The following is a 20,406-nucleotide window of genomic DNA, read 5'->3' as shown; positions in this document are numbered from 1 at the left end:
CGCGAAGTTTTCGGAAGTATCTGGACGCCTGTTTTCTGTCGTCTATTCGAGTTCGTTTGAGCAATGGCTGAATATCTCCTATCAGAGCGTCAAATTTGCCAACAGGGTCTGCTGTTCGTTCGTAATCATCCAAAAGCGGGATCAATCCTCGTTCGATGGCTTCACGAATCCGATGAGGTCGGCCACGTACAATTTTCCAGTTCTGAGTTCTCTTTCAGTCTTTCTTGTGCAAATGTTAATGCGGACTTCCTGATGGTCCGAGTCATGAGCAGGGTCAAGAACATTCATGCTTTGCAGTATATGAAAAGGCTCTCCTTTGACGTAGAATCGATCTAGGCGACTAGCGCTGTTTTTCCTCCAGAAGGTAAAATGATGGAGCGGGTCTTGTACTTCATCGTCCCCGTCAAGGTCAAACTGGAGATCTACTGCGTCCGTCATATCTTGAGTATCTAGAATGCGAAATAATGTTTCGCTCTCGCAGGATCCGGTACTTTTTCGTCGTTGCTCCACTCGGTCCCTGCTTGGTCTCATTACGGAATTAAAGCCCCCCCTATTATAATGGATTGGTGGTGGGATAGCCATGGCTTTAGATCTTCGAAAAATTGCGTTTGGTCTTCTCCTTTTGCTGGAGCGTATAGGTTGATAATTAACCAGTCGTGGTATTCAACTGCCATCAATCTTGATGTCCATCCACTTTTATTCCACGGCTTTACGTGTGAACTCATAGTTGGTGATACTAAAATCCCCATCCCAGCCGCTTTAGTGTTCGTCACCGTCCAGTAGCTGAGTGGGTGTTCCGTGGTTAATGTTTGCCACGATCTTTTCCATTGTTGTGTCATCTCGATGACTGTTAGCTGTTGATGAATCGCTGTATCTTGGACTAAGATGATGTCGGGTGGTAGGAGCCCATCCCGTCTCCTTCTCCATCCACTCATCCAATTTCTCCTAGATTTCCAAGCGAATCCTCTCGTAGCTATAGTAAATGCTTCATGACTAGAGCACTTCCTTGATCGATCGTGCTGCTATGTTTGTAAGTTCTGCGTAATAATCTTCCGTTGGTTTATCGTTCATGTCGTGATGGTCATGTGGAGTAGCGCTAATCACGACGCTGTGGTTCCATTGCCGCCGGCCCACTTGTCATAGCGGAGATTGCCAGCGTTGTCTCGAGTCGTGCCCAGCAGCCCGTAGCGTCTTGGCTATGAATTGCAGCATGAATGTCAGGGTTACCCTCAAGAACTTCAAACAACTGCTGCAAATGTTCAGTTGGAGTTACAGGCGGGTCGTTTTCAGCTGCCACCAGCATTCGAATTTCTGCCTTGTAAATGTATGCTGCTACCAGCATTCTGGACAATTGCTGGGATTCTTGTTCGCGGCATAGCTTAAGTAGCTCCGAGTCACCATAATGCATTGCCTTTAATGGTTTCCATAGTTCTTTCGGAAATAGTTCGACCTGGTTAGGTTGTTTTTGAAGCTGTAGACGTATCGCTTTTATCCAGCCTTGCACCCACCTTTTTTTCCGGAGCAGATTTGGATCATCGGCAAGTCGTTCTAGGCTATGGATGAGAACAGTTGTTCGGATTGATGTCGTCCAAATTTCAAAGATTGCGTCCGACATTGAGCTTAGAACGTAGTCAGGGGACGCAAAGTCTTGAAGAGTATGGAAAAGAAGGTCTGGTTCTCTAGCAGTCACATTTCTCCAAGTGGCCAAATCAGTAGGAATCGTAGGAAACGATACTATAGTGCTAGAAATCCATTGTTGCGCGAGCTGATTCCAATCTTGTTGGAGACTTTTTCGACGTAGTCGACTGATCTCCAGTGTTGTGTTAGAGCCTTGAAATCGACCAGTTCCTGTGCTTGCGCTTGACAGAGCGGGTTTGCTATCATTCTCAGCGTCTGTGCTCATATCCGAGGATTCAGTTGGGGTCCAGCTCGAGCTGGTCTCTGTTTCCGTAGCGGATGGACTTGGCATGAATTTGGACGTGGATCCCATGTTCTGTAGCTGTGCTTGCCACTGTATTACGGTTTCAATCGGAATATTCAGGTATTTTGACCATTTTTCTACTTCGTCCGTGTTTGTGAGATCCAGCTCACGAAGTTCGTCGCGTCTTCTGGGTGTCAGCTCTGCTACTTCCAATGAGGGGAAGCGTGACTGCTCCTTCGCCATGTTTTCCCGGATTTGTTCAAGCTCTGCAGCCACCGTTTTCTTATCACTTTGGTCTTCGTGATGATCGATCGCATCGTATCTTTTGTCGGTAGTACTGTCGATTTCCATGGGAATTGCTTCTGTTCTCACCAGAGAACTGTGTTGGAACCGAAGCCAGCTGTAGTGTCTTCCGCGGAACTTCAGCACCACCGGGATGCTCCCCTTTTCTTGTTGGCGTTTGCTGTCTTCCTGGAGGGCTCTGATCCAACCGTTGGGGTTGTCAGAGTAAGACCGTTCTTTCGCTGTGTAGAATTTCGTTGGCGCAGACGTTATGGGTTCTGCTGGATCAAACACTTGATAAGATGGGTCCTTGTTCCCATCTCTGGCAATCACAACAAAGATGGGCTGGTGCAATATCTTGGCCATCATTCGTAGAGTAACTTCACCTCCCCAATATTTAGTTGGTATAGTTGCTTCTACTCTCGAAGTTGACCGGGCTACTTCTTCGAAGTACTTCTTTAGTTTGGTCTCTGTTTGTTTTGGCGTGAGCTTCTTTGCTTTAGGGTCTATGGTTTCGTCGTATCCGTGTTCAATCCAGTCGTCAACGCTCCCCAGTATCCCGAGGATTGTCTGTCTAATATCGTGAGGGAATTCTTTGTCAAAGCAGTGTTCAGCTGCCGCCTTAATTCCTTGTTTTAGTTTCGCTGTGAGGTCTTCTACAGCTCGGGTGTTCCCATCCGGACCATAGCCTTGGTTCAGGAGAGCCATAGCGACTGCATAGTACTGGCAATTACCTGTTGGTGGGGTCGAAACAAATTCCAGACCACACGCCTCCACCACGGTATGAGGTTGCCGTTTCTGCCTTAGTTGAATTCCAAGACACTTTTTCAATGCTGTAGGGTCGACTTTTCGTTTGCGTTCCGAGGCTAGCTGCTCAATTAAGAGCTGACATTTATCCATTTCTGCCGTACCGTGTCGAATTTTGTTTTTTATTTCTTCTGCAATGGATATGCCGAGATGTTTGGGCTTCTTGTCAGCTTCACTTCTATCACTGGTTTGCTCCGTGGTTATTGTTTCTTTGGCCTGTGGACGCCGCTGAATACGCACCTGAGGTGTGTTAGAAGCTTCCTGGTTTGGCGTGATTTCTGCTCGTTTGGCTTCTTGCCATGTACTTCCTCCATCGTTTCTTCCCACGCGTCCTTCCTCTTCATGTTGCCGTGTCGATGGTGTTGTTTCGCGTTTCGTGTCTGGTGGTACCCAGCAGCTATGTAGCTCTTTGAAGCTCGTTACAGTAGAAGCCTGTTTAGGCAATGTCTCGATGTCCCATGCCGAGACAGTGACGCAGTAGTTATCCTGCCAGTACGTGTCATCTACTTTACATACCGTACGTAGATGACCTTTGGCACCACATGAAAAACACGGTGGTGAGGCCGACTTACTAACATGGTGCACGAGGATCTTAGTGCCATTCCAGTTGATGAATCGTTTGCTGTCCAAAAATTGAGGACATGTGTGGCACTTAAAGAATATGTCCCATGTATCCGTCTGCAGCACATTGTTATATCCCGTGCATGGCTCTTGCCAAGTCGTGTACGTTCCGCTGAAGTGCGCTTGCAAAAACATATCAATGGCTGCCTCATCCATGAAACGAGAGATATTGAGGAGGCGAATATGGTAACGATCACGTGGTTGCTCGTTAAGAATTCCGTCTACTCCAATCTGACGAGCCCATACTTGCTTAGCACGTTGCTCAGGATTCGTCTCGGCTCCCAATTTCTCCGTGTGCACATTCTGCAGTGGGAAGTGGCCAGAGGTTCCGAAAATGTTATTTTTATTGAGACTGGCAAAACAGCAATAAAAATAATTTTAAGTGCTTGGAGCACCACGGGTGCAAAAATTATTGGTGTTATTGCATGCAATATACAGTGGCTGATACTCGTCTAGTTGGTGGGAGCCTCACCACGCACAACCTTCCGGACTGTGGCAGCGTTCCAGTAGGCTCAGTTCAGCGACCAACCATCAAAATGAGAGGACGAGAGCGCGGCAGATCGATCGTAGATTGCGGTAAAGCTGGACCGCTGGTCCGTAGGGCTCCATCAGCCCGGTTAAAGGTTATTGCCTGGAGAGACCGCAGAATAAATTATTTGATTTTGAAATGGGAGCTCGAAAATAAATTATTTTACTGCAAAATAAAAAATATATTTAATAAAAATAACATTTTCGGAACCCCTGGAAGTGGCGGTTACGGAATTGCAATGAGGTAAAAACGGTGCTCCACTTTGCAGCTAGCTCTCTTGTCCAGCAAATGATATGAATCGCATGCTGTCCTTCGTCGTAGCAGATTTGCTTTGCTTCCTGAAGCATTCCTGCTACCTTCTTGGAATCATTTTTATCGTTGCCTCGACCAAGAAAAAACTCCGCTGTTAGTCTCTTTCGCGTTTGAAATTGCGGAAAAATTTAAAAGTCTGGGCTTAACAGCAGAACAAGATCGCCTTTTACCTGGGCTTTGATCGTGTTTTGAATGTATCTGTAGGCTTTGTTTGTGCATACGCGCTTGAGAAAGTCAGGCAGGACTGCACAGAGGATGGATCCTTCCAGAATTCCTTTGATCACCTTCTTTTCAGCCGTTGTGGGTTCTCGAAGGTGGCTAGGAAATCCATATCGGGTTTCACATAGTTTTCGAAATTCTTCAATTTCATTTACTGAATATGCACTGCGAAGGAAGCGAAATTTGGAGTTTTTATCGTCGTTCATGTCAATGTCTTCATCGTTACCGGTAGATTGAGGAAATAGTCGCTGTTCCCACGGGTTTGCTACTGGCGCGGGCCTGGCTTTCACTGCTTGTTCGGCTGCTGACAGCGTTTCACTTAGTGTTCGTCTAGATTTGTAGATGGAGCGAGCAAGTCCTTCCAGTCTCGCCCGCCATTTACGGGAATCATAGTTCGTAGTTGTTGCCTCTGTGTAGTGCAGGAGCTTTTCAGTTTCTCCCTTAGATAGGTCAGGATATCGTGCCCGTGTCGGTGGCAGGGGGTCTCGTGGTCTAGCGAGAAAAACTTGTTCGAATAGATCTTGAATTAAGTCGGCCACGCTCTCAACTTCCATAGCCTTGTCAAGATCCATACCAGCAGTTTCACAACGTAGGTATTCGAACATTTCCGTGAAGGTAAGCGGTTCAACCTTGACGTCGTCAAAAACTAGAGGCTCTGACCCAGACCATCCCATGGATTCGTCATCATTTTCGCTGCGTGTTTTGTCTTCGACTGCTGGGTCTTCAGACTCTTCTCTATCTCCTGTATGGAGACTTGCACCTTCCTCTGACTGCTCTTTGTGCGGTAGGATTTCCAGCTCACTTTTCATGTTCCCGTACGGCTTTGAACCCCCCATTGCGGGAGGCCCGGGTGGTGTCACGAGATCCTTCACTTCCTCCTTCACTACAGCCGTCTTCTTGGATAAGCGGCGTTGCGGCGGAGGCGGTTCCCCATCCGGGGGCTTGGTATCACCGCCCATGGTGTCCTCTGCTCGTGCAGGACGGTCGAGGTACACCAGAAGGACAGTAAGATGAACCCAAGTAGTTAACGCTTTGGCTCCTGTCGGTTTTGCTTGTGTCGATTCACACCTTCTTCTAGAGAAGGCTCCCTCCAATCACTACGTGGCTCGCGCCTCGTGGTGGCTCTACGGCTAAATCGGAAGTGCACCATTAAAAAATCTTACTCTGACTGAGGCATTGATGATGTTGTGTACTCTGGATTCTTCCTGTCTACTGTCTATCATCACCTTCGCAGCGTTGTTTAGAATGGCGTTGTCTCGTAAGAAACTGAAAACTGCCAAAGAAGTATTGCGTGACCTAAAAGTTGCCTTCATGATGCTGATCGACTGAGTTATTTAATGAGCTCCAATTCGTAAGACCTCGCATTGCGAGGTCTTACGTGCGAGTCGCAACGCTCGTCAAAGGCGTGACACTTTAGTCGATCAAGTACTCTGGTTAGCGTCGGCTGTTGGTGCTGTGAGCTACGGACCCGTGCCACTTCCCCGATGAAGATCTACCTCCTGCGCTGGCCGTTATTTCAGCAACCCAACTCGCTTTCGATCGTGTCTGCACACATCTGTAAACGCATGCAGATTGGCAGAACTGCACTTGATACTCGTACACCTACAGCCGTTCCGAGCAGTTTATCGGCGGTGCTTTGAGTCAATCGAATTGCACGGTAGGATCCATTTTTTTAAACCCCCACACTGTCTTCATAGAAACAACCGACTGCTTACTTATAAGCTCGAATACCTCGAGGAGGGAAATACAAAACATATTCACTTCAAGCCCTCAAGCTCCACCTCGTCGGCACGTAGCGGAGCGTCGGCGCCTAAAACGAAAAACGACGACGACTCGTTCTCGGGGGAGCCCGCGTGAACGGCAGCTGTCGTCAACTTTCCCCGCCCGCCATCCCCGAAGGTGGGCTCTTCCCCTCTTCAGATGCTGTTCGTCGCTAACTCTTCCTTCGCGTTGTGCAAAATTTGCACGAGTTCTTTTGCCGTTGGTCGGCTCATAGGTGCATATGAAAGGCACTGCTCGACCATCCGTCGCACGCTTGGCGGTGTCGCAAGAAATTCTTGCCGGTTTTCGTGAGGTATCAGTGGATCCTGGCGCCGGACACGCTGTACGAGCTCCACGTCTGACATTGTGTTGCCCATTGCCTCGACCAGCGACTGGTACGGTGACACTCGCGTGAAAATCTCACTAACCAAGACGCCGAACGCGTAAATGTTGTTCTTCCGTGCGTCCATCGGCGACGATCGCGTGATAATCTCTGGTGGCAACCACGCCACCTCGCCCATGCCATAGGAATAGGTGGTTGTACTGCTTGGGCCTCCTAGCTTGGCTGAGCTTGGTACGCACTCGAACAGACTGAGCTTGCAGGTCAAACCCTTATTCACGAGAACCTTGTGGCTAGACAACTGCTTGGCGCACAGGTTTTGCTCCGTCTCGTGCAAATAGGCAAGAGCCAATGCGACGTCACAGCACATCTCTAATTTGGTCGTCATATCCAAGTCCACGTCCGTGTTCGAAAGCACCGTCTTCAAATTGCCCTTGTCCATATACTCTGTCACAACCGCAAAATCTGTGCCAGCCAGCCATGTGACGCCCACCAAACTTGTGATGTTAGGGTGTGAAATAGTGGCAAATGTTCGCGACTGGGCCATCAGAGCCTTCGTCACGTACGAGTCCGTCACCTCGGACTCTACACGCTTCACCATCACCTTGTTGCCGTTATATTCGCCCATCCATAGCCGGCCTGTACCCTGAGACTTCACGAGTGCTACGTCGCTCTGAGGCAAACGGAAGTTGCGCAGGAATTCATCGTTCGAGATAAAAGATCCTTTCTCAGCCGCAGCAGCGTCGCCCTTGCTCATAAGCGTCGCTGTAGCGTCATTATTGTGACCGTTTGCGTTAGTGGCTTTGCGCTTAGAGTGCATTCGCAAAATGAGGACAGCGAGAATCACCACGATGACGACCACCACAACAATTATCGCAACGAGAGCTCCAGTGGAAATGCCGCTGCTACTATCATCGCCTACGCTCACGTCTGATGAGCCGCTTGAGCTGCTGGAACCGCTTCCGAGGGTAGAGTTGTGGCTCTGCAATGAAGGGCTTTCACTCCCTGACGAACTCGGCGAGTTGCATTCTAGAATCGTCATTTTTGAGCTGCCCGAGGTTTGGTTAGTGCACTGATAATTTTGTGCCCAGTCCTGTGTTGAGAGCGTCTCCAGGTTCGCTTTTAAATTGTTAAATTGTTCCTCAGTCATGGTGGTTTTGTTGATCCCCGATAAGTCCACAGTACTTCACAGCGAAACATTACACGCCCATTGAGCAAAGGCTTTTTAAATAAGCAGTGGTAAGAGATGACGTACATGTTCCCCATAGTGCTAGTCCAACGGCGTTCATAGAGGATTTTTGGGAAATTCTCCACCGAAGTAGTGCCCAAATCGCTGCTTAACGATAAGAAAGCGCGTCAGTTATGTCGCTCTTCACGTTGTACACGGAAGGGGCTTGACTCACATTGTAGTTAGACTCTGGGCCTCATTTGTCAGCGAGAGATCCGAGAGCTTCGAGTTAATAAAGTGGCTAAACAGCACCGAGCACGCAGCAATCAGTTGTCAGACCAGCCCCAATGATCTCAGGCGAGTAAAATGTATCTCATACATTTCAGTGATGGCGCTCGGTAGTGATAAATTGACTGTTGCTGGGGCAAACTCCACACCTTCAAATGCCCTAATAGTCACACAACAACATCAGCGGTCTCGACAATCGCCTTTGGATCAGCATCTTCTTAACACTCACAGATTTGTCAGTTTATCCCAGTTCGCGAAATTCAACGAGTCGGTGTAGTTCAGCGTGGGAGACCCGTTCAAGGCGAGGAAGTTCCTAAAGGAGCTGACTTAGTACGATTTCCATAACGTTTCTGCATCCACGGGCGACCTACAGAGATGTTATGGGAGAATACTGCAGATCCAGCGTCACCTTAGACACCCCTATTCTGACTTGAAAAAAGCCTCCGTCCAAGTTCGTATGGTCCTCTTGACCGCGCGAGCACTTATACGAAGCGGAGTTGCTGTTTATCGCGAGAGTGGCTTCTTGCGGCGTTTCTGAACACATTATGTCGATCTGACCGGCAGCATTCGCGAGTCGGGTCGCCACAATAGTCATCAGTGCCGCCGCGCGCAGGGCGTTGAGGCGGTCGGCGAAGCGCATGTTAGCGTGCGCTGCCTGTGGCGTCGGAATGTAAGTGGCGACGCCTGCTTCGACTGACTCTCGCAGAAAATGAACCCAAAGCGCTCCTCATACTAAAGCAAAGTCGTAGGACCCCACCCCTAAGACGTCGATAAGACAAATTTTTTAAAAGGCCCGTGGATGCACGGTATTAACTGCTGGGGGCTGTGTTTCCTGTTGTTGCGGCAGGTTTAAAAAATCATGAACGCTTTGCTCTACAATTTTAATCGCTCCAAGTGAAACCAATTTTACGTTGTGAACACGTACTGACTTGACACATACGGCCATCTTCGCTCGCTGCACAGCCTACTTCGAATGAGTAGATGCACACGACGCATTTGAAACGGATTTACTAGGGACTCCCTACACTACCCCACTGCGATGGCTAATATTGGCACAATAGCTTCAGCTATTATTACCCAACCCTGCCAACCACTCCTGTACTAATTTAGTGGTGCTTCTCCATTATTTTAAGAATTTTAAAAAATAATGATAGTTGTGGTGCTCATGAATAACATGTACAGTACTGTAAGCCGTTTACTCGCCAAACCGATATCACTTTAATCTATCAAGTGCGGCAAATGGCGTCCATAGTAAACGGAGTGGTTGCTTACCTGCGACTCTGGCCGTGGCACTTAAGACCTGTTTGCTATTGTGGATGATGCTGTAGAGCGGCAGTGAGCAGGATTCCGAGGAGCAATGGGACGACATGGCCATCGTGCGGGTACGCTCTACATTTTTAGTCGAAGCAAACGCGTGACGTCGCATGCACCTGTGTTGATACTCGTTGGACGCAGGCGTTTGAGGAGGCTCTGACTGACCAGCGTGCTCGGAACACTACATCCGCCAAGTCAAGTGGCAGGTAGGGTCGTGTTCGTAGGTGAAGGGGCCTTGATATGATTTTAGATCCCACGATGTTCTCTGTCTGCTGATAGGAAGCACAAAACGGCGACGCGGTCGAACGGCAAGAAGGCTGCACGAAGCTTATCGGAGGACGGTGATGAGCAGAACGAATATGGGCACCCAGGGACATCTGCAGCAGCAAACGTGGGAATGTATGGACAGCCGAACGCTGCAGCTTCCCCAGGATATGCACCAGGATTCAGTCCGCTCGCCTATCAACAGCAACAGCCATCACCACAACAGCAGACATCGAGCGATGTGTACCAGGCTGCGTACGCTCAGCTTCAAGCTCAGTTCCAAGCTGCGTATCCTGCTGCCGCACCTCCTCAGCCGTTTGGACAAGGCGGTCAGATGCCTACATTTGCAGCGCAGTCATCGTACTATCCACCGCCTCCACCCATTCCCGCCGTGCCGACGCCATTCCCTGGTATGCCTGGTGCTTCAGTCCCATTCCCAGGAACATCACCCGGCGCAGTAGGGTCAGACAATGGCTTGGCGAACGTTCTCATGGCCTGGTATCAGTCAGGATATTACACTGGCCGCTTCCAGGCCATGCAAGAGATGAAGATGCGTGGCCGCCAATAGAGAAGATGTTCTTGTTAGACGATTATTGGAGCAGTAAAGGAACAAACCCCGGCAAGTTGAAATCGTTGCTGAAGGCTGAAAGTTTGAACTGATATAAAGGCTCCAATTGCTGCACCTATCACCAGTGGAATCGTCGCTGTTGTGCTCACTGGCGCTTCTTGACTGAAGCATACTTCGCAGTCTTGGAGCTTTCTTGCAAAAACTTGACCAACCAGTAGCACTGCCCAGAGATGACATCAGTTAGCAACGTAAATTAAGATTGGGGCAGAGTAATAAAGCTACACACTAGCGCCAGCAGGTGGATTCCCACAAGGCCGCCCACGAACGCGTTCACGCCGAAGCCCAGCTCAGACCCGAGCAACATGATACCATCAGTCACCGCCATTATTGATCTCGAAATTGAGATTCGATTTAGTCAGACTAAAAAAATTGTATGCAACAAATAGTGCACCCAAAAGGAAAAATTCCCACTTCAACGTGAGCCTCCGCTGTCGTGATCAGCACCAAGCTTCGCTCTGGAACGAGCAAGATCGTCGGCAGCGTAGTGGCAAACGTCAAAGAACTGGAGGCGCGGGCTCCACTATGACCCGACGCAGAATTAAACGAGCAAAACGAAACGCTCGAGGTACAGCCGAGGCAGAGTCAACATGTGCAGCAGTTGGCACTGAAGCCAGAGGTGGCGCCGACGATTCTCCGGGGGGTGAAGAGATAAAAAATCAACGGGAACTAGTCCAGCCAAGTGCTCAGAAGACTAACAAGTCTGCTGTGGGAGGTTGCAATAATCGCATGGATGCGCCTGGCGCTACCAACTTGCTGGAGCCCACGGGTTCTACCACGAAAGAAATGAAAGCTGGTAGTCCAGCTAGCGATGGCGACGTTGGGGGCGAGAACAATGAGAATGCCGATCACGCAAGAGAGCGCGAATGCCATTTGACTACGCTGGATCTCCATGAGATTCCGCTTGCCGTTTCTACAGTCGGGTTTGTTGGTGTCAAGCAACGTGGTGGCGAACATCTCCGAAAACTCGTCGAGCAACTTGAGGAACAAGAAGACGATACACCCCGCTGGAACGCGTCCCTGCCGAGTCTTTGGTCTTGTTGGGAAGCGGGCAGGAATATTTGCAAGGAAAAGTCTCCTAGCGAGTCTGATCAGGAGGTGGAGGAGACACAGGAATTACGACGTCTATCGTCTGGACCGCGGCGATTGCATTGTGATTGGTGTGAGGCGCTCAAATCGAGTGAAAGTTTTCTTTACGACGAGTCGAGTATGTTTCTTAAGAAGATGACTAGAGCCAATGCTCCGATGCTGCTGCTCAAAAGGAGAATCGTCGTGCCGAATGTATTTGAGGCCGATTGGGGGAGATTCCTGTCCGACATGCGTCTTCCTCAGTCTTCAGCGGAACGCGACGGGGAAGTGCAGCAATTATTGCTCCCTTTAGAAGTGGTAAGACGCGATGATGCAAGAATTATCGGTGCTCCGTCCAAGATTGTATCCCTTGCGGACGGTTATTTGCGTAGTCTTCAACGGCCAGGTATCTCGCTGACTCGAGCAGCAATGCATATCCCAAGCGTGTGGAATACCGCAGTCGCAGCGGATAGACTCGCAGAATTACTTGTAGAGGAACGCACAACATCGGAGTCACAGCCAGCAGAGACTGCGACTTGCAGCTTGCAGTCAGCGCTCCAAAGTTTGAAGCACAACAAAAGCTCAGCCATATCAGCTGCACGTTTGAAGTCTCCAGCAGTATCAGAATCGCAGTCGGATTCACTTAGTCCGCAGGTTCTTGATGATGACCAAAGCATTGCAACTCCAACCGCCCAGCCATCTGGGGTTGCTTCAAAACTAAAAGTCGTAGCTGAGGACAGTGTTTTAAGCACGGACTACATCTTGAGCAACGGATTTCTTCATTGCAATTGGAAGGAGCCATTGGAAGAAACCCATCCATGCGGCGTTGCTCCAACAGAGAACGCGAAGGGTTCCAATGGCCCGCAGAAACACGACCAATATCTCCAGCAGATTACTCGACCAGCGCTGTGGGGTTTAATGCGGAAGAAATTGCTTCAGGTGGATAAAGCTTCTATTCGGCATGACCTGGACTGCGTCAGTTTGGAGACTCTAGAAGCGACAATCTCCCAGCAATTCCAAAAGGTGAACACAATGTCCCTGAATCCTTCGGCATTTTCCAGTGTCGAGATAGTCGAAGCGTGCTCCAGTCTTCGCCAAGCTGCTTGGTTACATACGTTGCGGTACATTGGTTTCTATAGCGTTGATGCTACTAAAGGACTAATATGTTGGCGTTTACTGACAGTATGGTGTCGATCAGTCGATCTCGCAATGGAGATATGCTGTCGACAGTTGCAGCCACAATTCTCTCCAGTGCCAAATTCAAACACGTACTGGGCTCTACCTACTGGAAAGAGCTGCACACATACTTGGAAATGATCAGCGGAAAAGCTGTGTCATTGGAGCCAACAAGTGAGCTTGAAGATGATGCAACTGCCTATGAGGAAACCTCGACATTTATGCCCGTCTTGAAAAAACAAAGAGTTCTTCCGACACACAGAGAGAGCGTATCCGTTCGTGTGCTGTGTTCGGATAAGTTTCTGGAGCAGGTAGGGGCATGTATCATGTGCTGCTTATCACAATGTGCTCCCTAACAGCTGTCTGTATCCAGGACGAGCTTCTCGATGAATTGTGCACGGAGCACCAAATATTTTTCATTGAGCGGGATCTGCCACCACCGATTGATATTCTGGTGGACGAGTGGAACTGCATTTGTGTGGTGACCGAAGTTACGTTCCAAGGTCAGATTTTTTTCATGATTATGAGAATCCGGTAACGCATCCTGAAAGCATTTCTTGTGTAACCAGCCGAAACCAATACGCGCGATTTCATCTTCAGTTTAGCTCGCCTACAAGTTCAGCTGACAAAATGCTGGCTTGTCATCGGTAAGACGTACGACTCTACTGCTCGCTGCTCTCGCGTACTAACCCACTAACCCATTCAAACCAGCTCTAAGCACACCTCCTTCAGCCGAAATAGAAGACTTGATGAATGCGTTTCTTGCTGCTCTGGTGCAATTTCGAATTGAAATTCAAGTTCTCACCAGGTACAATTTTTATCAAATGGTGAAATGGTAGTATTTCTCTCCGTCCCCTTTGACAATATAATGAAAGTTTTTCGTGCGAAGAAACCGGCCGTCTTGTGCGTGCCGTAGTGGATCAATGCGCTGACGTCGCACTGAATGATCACCGTATCCTGCCCCGCTTGTGGTTCGAGCGTCCATTCCTACTGGAAGAAGAGTCGCAATTCGAACGTTTTCTCGTGTCCACGAAGATCGTTAACCACTACGCAGCACAGTCACTGTTGCATAAGATCTGTATGGATGATCTATTCTCCAAGAGGTACGAGCTTCCGATGCGCAGTGGATGAGAAGCATTTGAAAGCCGAACTAACTTCTCAATAGCTTGGGCGACTTGAAGCTCCTCGTCCGGGATGTGGTGACGGACGAGCAACTCGAGTTGCTTTGGCGGTACGTTTGGTTTGTATTTTCTCTGAACCAAGCTTTTCGCTCACTGCCAATGTTGCCGCAATTTTAGGTTTGTGCAGCAAGATCATGGACTTGTTGAACCCTTCTAGTAGTTTGACAACGGTCTCTAGACCGCCGGTGGCGTGTGCATGTACTCTTGCGTTGACTTCCGAAATCAAGTGCATGTATTTCGTTTTTCTTGTTAAGAGCGGCGTGTAGCTATTTGGACGTCATGGATAATCTCCACTCAGTTCTTACTACGATCTGCCACGACGATATCAGACCCTACGTCCGAGAGCAACAATAATCACCGAGGACGTAGGGCCTCTCACTCATCTGACGATGAACATGTCCAAAACTTGACTCCCCATCACCATTTTTTTTCACTCTTGTTTTCTATCTCACATCATTACTTTCAGCCCGGAACTTCCGGGCCGGATGTGGCTCTCGAGTTTGCTCCTGAACAGTCACGTTGCTCCATTTCCACATACCATTTACTGATATGGTAAACAGGAGTACCCTCAAGAAGCTTAGCTGTTGTCATGGAAATGAGATCCAGACGGAAACGATGTAGCTGCACCTTCAGGTCGCTGCAATGGACATTACTAAACTCGATGGAATTCCCCGCCGCGTACTTCACGAGCTTGAAAGCGGATCTCGACATATTTACGTCGCCCCCATGCCACGATACCTGTCAGCTCAGGTAGATGCAAAAATGATCGGATACTGACAGAACTCGTGGTGTTAGATGACATAACATTGCAAGTACCTGCTGTCTTCAGCCGACAGAGCTCAAAAGCATCGATACATTTACTGGATGTGCCCACCTAGTCCTTGAAAAAAATGCGCGCACCATTAAGAGACCAGTCCAGCAGGTCAAACTCGCGGCGGTTCAGTTCGATGCGCTTGGCAGTGAGTTGCAGTGTATGCACCTCTTCCTCGTCATCAATGAGCTCAGCAGTCGTCTCTTTCTGCTTCTTGGCCGCCTGCTCGCGTTTGCGCGCTTCACGTTCGGCTTGTTTCTCGTTGTAAGCCTCCTCCTCCACCTTGTACTTTCGCACCACCTCTTCGAACCAGTGCAGAGCATCAAATTGCTACAGCCGAATTCACAAATTCACACAGCGATTTGTCAGTGCAACGAATAAAACACTACATGTAGAATCGCACACAGAAGCCCACCTCTCCCTGGTCGAGAATAGCGAGGATATAGGCTACGCCGATCGCGAAGCCATCGTCCGAGAAGTACGATTCGCGGCGACGGGTGTTCTTATACATGAGATCCTTGGCTTGCACCGTTGTCTCAACGTAGTTGATAGTAAGTGCCGGAATAATTGTGTAAAAGTTGACCAAATGCTTCTGCTCGTCGCTGGCGGTGACGTCCTGGAAAACCTTCACCAGCACCTTAAAGTAGTCGTTGTTCTCCGAGAAGTTCTTGGCCAGCGTCGAGATGACAGAGTCCAGATTGCGTGCAGCCACAACAGTCTCGCGAGACAACTTGGCGCCAACAATCTCGTCTTGGACCACTTCTCCTGTCTCCTCGTTCTTCTCCTCGGCGACACCGACTCCAGCAAACGCTTCAAACTTAAAGTGCGTGTGATTCAGATCCGGCACGAATTTGATGGCGTTGCTGCAGTAATTCATACCGGCAGAGCGCACCATTCGCACATAGCCCAGAGCATTGCCGATCTCAGTGATCAGCATACGAAACTGGTCCAAGAAGGTCTTACCCGAGTCTGACACGCCCAATTTACGGATGTCCTTGTTGAACTGGAACGCTCGATCGAACGGGTATTTGTTGTCCACTTCCTTGTCGTCGCGATGTTTCTTGTACCAGCGCTTCTCACGCTGCAGATAACTCTTGATATACTCGTCAAACAGGAACTGCGAAAAGATGTCGAACTTCTTGGTCAAGAACTGGTACGTAAAGTTCACAGTCGTGTTCATGATTCCCATGCCGTGCGTGCGGATGGAGCTAGCGATGGAGTGGATGTTGATGGAGTTCAGGTGCCTCGATCCCTTGTCGCTGCGTCGTTCCAGGAAGAACTGCTGGTTCAGATTGTAGTTGTACCGAGCAACAAAGATCTGAATGTTACGCATGATCTGTAGGATATCCAGACCCTGATCCAGCGATCCCATGGGGAGATGATTATCCGCAAGACTCAAGCCATACTTGTCGTTCGCCAAGTTGCGCATCTCACCGTAAGTTTTCCAGTCGTGGAGCGCCACTGTAGTCAAATTGTAGAACGTGCTCTCCAAATAATGAGTGACGTGTTGGCGAAGATCAAGCGCCTTTCCATGCAGACGAATCGGACGAAGATCCAAGTAATAGTGGAGCACTTTAAAGTCAGCGCTCTTCGGGTTGGGCGCATCCAGGTGGTCCAGGTGCACAGAGTGGACGTGCAGGCGAAGATCATTCTCTACATCCTTGCACAGATTCTCCACGATCTCCTCTTCTAAGACAGACTCGATAAATTCTGCATATGCGTTCACGTACAGCTCGTTGTCAGTCTCGTGCTGCGCTCCACGGAGCAACTTGATTGCGTCCAAGAAGCCACCGACGACGTATTGGATGCGATTCGCTTGTTCCGGTTGGTTGTAAAGATCCGACAGGAAAGGATGCAGCAGCTCGCGACTCCAATAGAAGAACGAGCAATCACACGCGCCTCGAATCTTGCGCTGGAAATCACTAAGAAGGCGTAGCTTCCAAATGAGCTTCACAGGCTCGCCAGCGTCCTTAAGCCCCACTGGAACCGTAGTGTCCATGTCGCTGCCCTTCTCGCTAGCAGCACTGCCATTGTCAGGAGATATCATTGCGATCTGAGCTGCGAGATCAAGAACTGTGATACGCGTGTACGAGAATGATTCACCCGAGTTGAGGATGTCTTCCAGCACGGTCACAGCAGCTAAGACATCGAGTTTGGTATCATCGAACTTCTTGCTGGCTTCTAGATGGGCCTTCAGAGGACGGAAGAATGAGAACAACGAGTGAGCGACTTGACGCAGCAAGTGCGAGGAGGATTCAGCCAGGATGGGGTTCTTCCGAGCAAACATGAACTCGACAGCCTTGAGGATCTCAATGCACGTGTAGAGGGGCCTCACAACTCGCTTGGGCATCGGAATCTGAAGCGAGAGATGCAAGTTCACCAGAGTGTGCATCATCGTTTGCACTCGTTTCGCCAGAATCAAGCCCTTGAGGATCAAATTGCCACGAACACTCAACGTCCGAGAGGTATCGCCCGTCCCACGCGTAGTCGGCTGGAAAAATGACTCCATGCGCACAAGCCATGCACTCAACTCCAACTTGGCCGTAGTTACATCGGCTGGGAAGGCTTCATCCAGCGAGTGCAGATATTCACGACGGAACTGCACGATATCCGTGGGCTGCAGCTTCTTCGACGTCATCGGCGAGTATTTCAGGAGGAAATCTGGCATGTACCACATGATCTTGCCACAAATGGTCACACACGGAGCCTTTGTCTGCGTCTCCCACAGTCGTTTGTACAGCACCGGATCGGCAGGCACATTAGACGGCTGAAGTCGTCGGAGAAGCACGTACAGTCCCGCTGTTCCGACCAGGTCGTTTCGTTCGAAAGTCTCTGTAGCTGAAGCAATCGCACCCTCAGCAATGCCCAAGCGAGCGCTGATACAGTGCACGAATTCTTCCAGAAACACTCGATTCGTGCGGATATCAATCCGTGACTCTCCCCCACTGCTGCTCGCACGTCGTCCACCTTGTTCACTGTCGCTTCCGTCGGGATCCTCGTCGTCATCGGCGACGTCACCGCCCGAAAAGACCTCAAAGTCCTGCTCAATGCAACTCTGGAACACTTGAGCACTCATGATCGTCTGGTCGAGGCTGACCAGAAGACGTTCGAACTGCTTCACCTTTTCCACTGTGACGTTGTAACGGGGCGGGTCCGAGCGCACATACTGCATCATACGCTTGTATTTGTCCCAGGACGTGATGATGTTCGGGTTGTCGATGACGATGGCATCGATCGTGATTATAACCTCAAGCAGACTCGCTAATGCGTCGAACACGGGGTGAAGATGCACGAGCTTGAACGTCGATTTCCACAGTTTCTGGAAGCTCTGGTACAAACTGGCAAGCTGGTGGATCATGTTGATGGTGATAGCGTTGCACCGGTCCACAAAGTTGGAAATATCCTGGAAAAACGCCAACATGCGTCCGATGTGAACTTCATCTTCTCCTCCTTTTACTTCGCCTTCCTCTCCATGACGCGCCTGGCCAAACATGATCAGCGCCGGGTAGAAATTGTCCTCCACCGTCACTTTGAGCTCCGAGATTTCGTCACACAATACGGAAAACACCGTAAGAACCTTATTGAACAGCTCATTGTCCGTCTTGATAAGATCCTGGACATCCACACGTTCTGCTGGGTGGAGATACAGCTGGATTGGGTCCGCCTACACTTTCAGACAATTCATCAGTCTTGCTCGCTGAGAGCGACAGCCATCAACTCGTACCCAATATCCCCAAACTTCCGACATTGCAGCCGTAATGGCGTCCTCAATCTCCTTCAACTTAGTCTAACGCACACCAATTAACACACACAATTAGTCATAATAGCCCCTCCCCAATTTTCCTGCCCCCCCCCCCCACTCACCGTGTGGTCGTTGATGATAGCCAAGCCTCTCTGCAGCTCCTCTCGAATCGGTTGCTCCTGCGCGTCGAACTCCGAGAAGGGACTACCGAATTGCTCGTCTGCCAGGTTCCAGTTCTCCGTGATGGTCGACAGCGCGTTGCTGTCTTTGCGTTTCTTGCCTTTGGTCACGCCAAAGTTGGAAACGAAGGAGGACTGTCTGGACCGGGTGCCGCTCATGCTGGAGCGACTACTTGAGCGCGACAACCTCGAGGCTCTCGAGTCTGAGCGCTGGCGGCTGTGGCTAGAAGACACCCGCCCTCCGAGCCCCGTTAGCCTCAAGTCCCTGGCCGACACGTCGGAGGCGCGAGAGTCAGCGCGTCCCATGTCGAAGCGCGTAGAATCCGCCCATGAGGCCTTTGAGTCGAATCTGGGGCGCTGATGGTTGCGCTGCGAAGGTGAAGAGAGCACACTCGATTCGTCCGAGAGGCTATCGCTGAAGCTGCTACGCGACTTGACGTCCTCGTCCCTGACGTCTTTGGAGTTCTTCTTCTTCCTGGCAGACTCGCTCATGGCTCGACGGGCAAAAAGCTACTCTCCCTGACAGTGCTGATGGACAGGGAGGAGGCGAACAGGAGCTGCACCGTGCGATCGTCGCTTTCTCAGATTATCCTCCCCCTTCCTAGAAGAAAATCTACAATTGATTACTTTTCTGTGAGCGTATATTGTTTGTAGGTTGGTGTAGATTTGACAGCTTCATCTGTAGGAATTTTTCCCATTAATGTAATACAAGTTTAGGCTGAGCCCTTTTTTGCAATTATGGGCTCGCATCCACTTTCTGTGGAGTCTGGTCCACTAGCATATTGTGCTTTGCAAAGCTTTTGTCGTTTATCACTAGGGTGGGTGCTCGATTTATAGTAAATCGAGGTCATTTTATACATCGAGGTGATAAATCGATCGAGTTAGAGTGGCTAATAAATCGAGCTACGACGCCTGGAATTATTATATCTGCACATACTAATGCCGTGCTAAGCCCGGTGAAGCTCTGGATATTACGGTATTTTCAACAAGTAATAACTAGTGCGGAATGAAGGACTTTTTAAAGAAAAAAAGGAGAAGAATTGCGATTAAACTAAGACTTCCAGTCTAGAAGAAGACATCAACAAACCGAGCGAGAATGAATGTCATTCATTTGAGTGGCTATCCCCGAGCTTCGAAAATTTGAAAACAAGTTGGTACCCTAACTTGAGAAAGTACTGTATTTTAAAGAAGACCTGTAACAATTTTTCCACAGCATTATGGTTTCTTAATCTGTTCGATCCTCAATTGCATGAAGTCTTTGGGTTTCTGCCAGCGCATCACGACTTGGAGTAAAATACTCCAAAAATTCTTTCGTAAGGGGGGCCATGAGATACAACTGCGATAACGTCTTCACTCGAGTGACGGCGACATAGAAATATGAACGCTGAGGAATCCTACGAGTCGGATGACGGAGCGGAGCAAGAATCATTTTCTCTACTGTCAGTCCTCCCTTTGAAATACCCGACGTGGTTATTCGTTTTCTTCCTCTGATGTGTGTGATGTGTGTGTGTGTGTGTGCGTGCGTGTGTGTGAGTGTGTGTGTGAGAGGGAGGGGGCTGACTTACGCGTTACGTCGTAAGGTTGATGTGTATGAGGATACAGTTTAGCCAAAATAAAGAAGCCGCGGTCGAACGTGCGTTGTCGTCCGACCTTGCCGTCTTGACGCGAGACGGCCTCGATAGGAATCCTATTAGTATTCATCTAATCCCTTCTTTTAATTTTGAAGCCTTCATGTACGGTACCACCCACCATCGGTGGTATCGTATATTGGAGCAACATCCACCTAAAACCAGATAGC

General features: G+C 49.4%; 6 protein-coding genes across 6 annotated transcripts; 2 read left to right on the top strand and 4 right to left on the bottom strand.

Annotated features, from left to right (window-relative positions):
* Positions 1–1,913: 1,913 nt before the first annotated feature.
* Positions 1,914–5,650, bottom strand: PITG_04569 (uncharacterized protein; the record flags this gene model as incomplete). The annotated part of the gene is made up of 6 exons (XM_002905283.1): positions 1,914–2,011; positions 2,590–2,777; positions 3,251–3,407; positions 3,583–3,934; positions 4,517–4,563; positions 4,918–5,650. 6 exons carry the CDS (start codon positions 5,648–5,650, stop codon positions 1,914–1,916), a joined length of 1,575 nt encoding a protein of 524 aa, XP_002905329.1.
* Positions 5,651–6,607: 957 nt separating this feature from the next.
* On the bottom strand, positions 6,608–8,888 carry PITG_04568 (protein kinase; the record flags this gene model as incomplete). The annotated part of the gene is made up of 6 exons (XM_002905282.1): positions 6,608–7,976; positions 8,048–8,125; positions 8,196–8,261; positions 8,340–8,408; positions 8,478–8,561; positions 8,620–8,888. The coding sequence occupies 6 exons, from the start codon at positions 8,886–8,888 to the stop codon at positions 6,608–6,610; spliced, it is 1,935 nt and encodes a 644-aa protein (XP_002905328.1).
* Positions 8,889–9,509: 621 nt separating this feature from the next.
* On the top strand, positions 9,510–10,394 carry PITG_04567 (uncharacterized protein; the record flags this gene model as incomplete). The annotated part of the gene is made up of 3 exons (XM_002905281.1): positions 9,510–9,630; positions 9,704–9,768; positions 9,842–10,394. One exon carries the CDS (start codon positions 9,960–9,962, stop codon positions 10,392–10,394), a length of 435 nt encoding a protein of 144 aa, XP_002905327.1.
* A 253-nt stretch (positions 10,395–10,647) lies between these two features.
* Positions 10,648–10,779, bottom strand: PITG_04566 (uncharacterized protein; the record flags this gene model as incomplete). The annotated part of the gene is made up of 1 exon (XM_002905280.1): positions 10,648–10,779. One exon carries the CDS (start codon positions 10,777–10,779, stop codon positions 10,648–10,650), a length of 132 nt encoding a protein of 43 aa, XP_002905326.1.
* A 2,665-nt stretch (positions 10,780–13,444) lies between these two features.
* On the top strand, positions 13,445–13,826 carry PITG_04565 (uncharacterized protein; the record flags this gene model as incomplete). The annotated part of the gene is made up of 2 exons (XM_002905279.1): positions 13,445–13,503; positions 13,571–13,826. 2 exons carry the CDS (start codon positions 13,445–13,447, stop codon positions 13,824–13,826), a joined length of 315 nt encoding a protein of 104 aa, XP_002905325.1.
* A 924-nt stretch (positions 13,827–14,750) lies between these two features.
* On the bottom strand, positions 14,751–19,100 carry PITG_04564 (uncharacterized protein; the record flags this gene model as incomplete). The annotated part of the gene is made up of 4 exons (XM_002905278.1): positions 14,751–15,017; positions 15,103–18,351; positions 18,412–18,474; positions 18,552–19,100. The coding sequence occupies 4 exons, from the start codon at positions 19,098–19,100 to the stop codon at positions 14,751–14,753; spliced, it is 4,128 nt and encodes a 1,375-aa protein (XP_002905324.1).
* Between the last annotated feature and the right edge of the window lie 1,306 nt (positions 19,101–20,406).

The sequence above is a fragment of the Phytophthora infestans genome, genomic scaffold (assembly GCF_000142945.1).
Source record: "Phytophthora infestans T30-4 supercont1.6 genomic scaffold, whole genome shotgun sequence".
NCBI lineage: Eukaryota > Oomycota > Peronosporomycetes > Peronosporales > Peronosporaceae > Phytophthora > Phytophthora infestans.
This window is presented reverse-complemented; position numbering and strand designations above follow the sequence as displayed.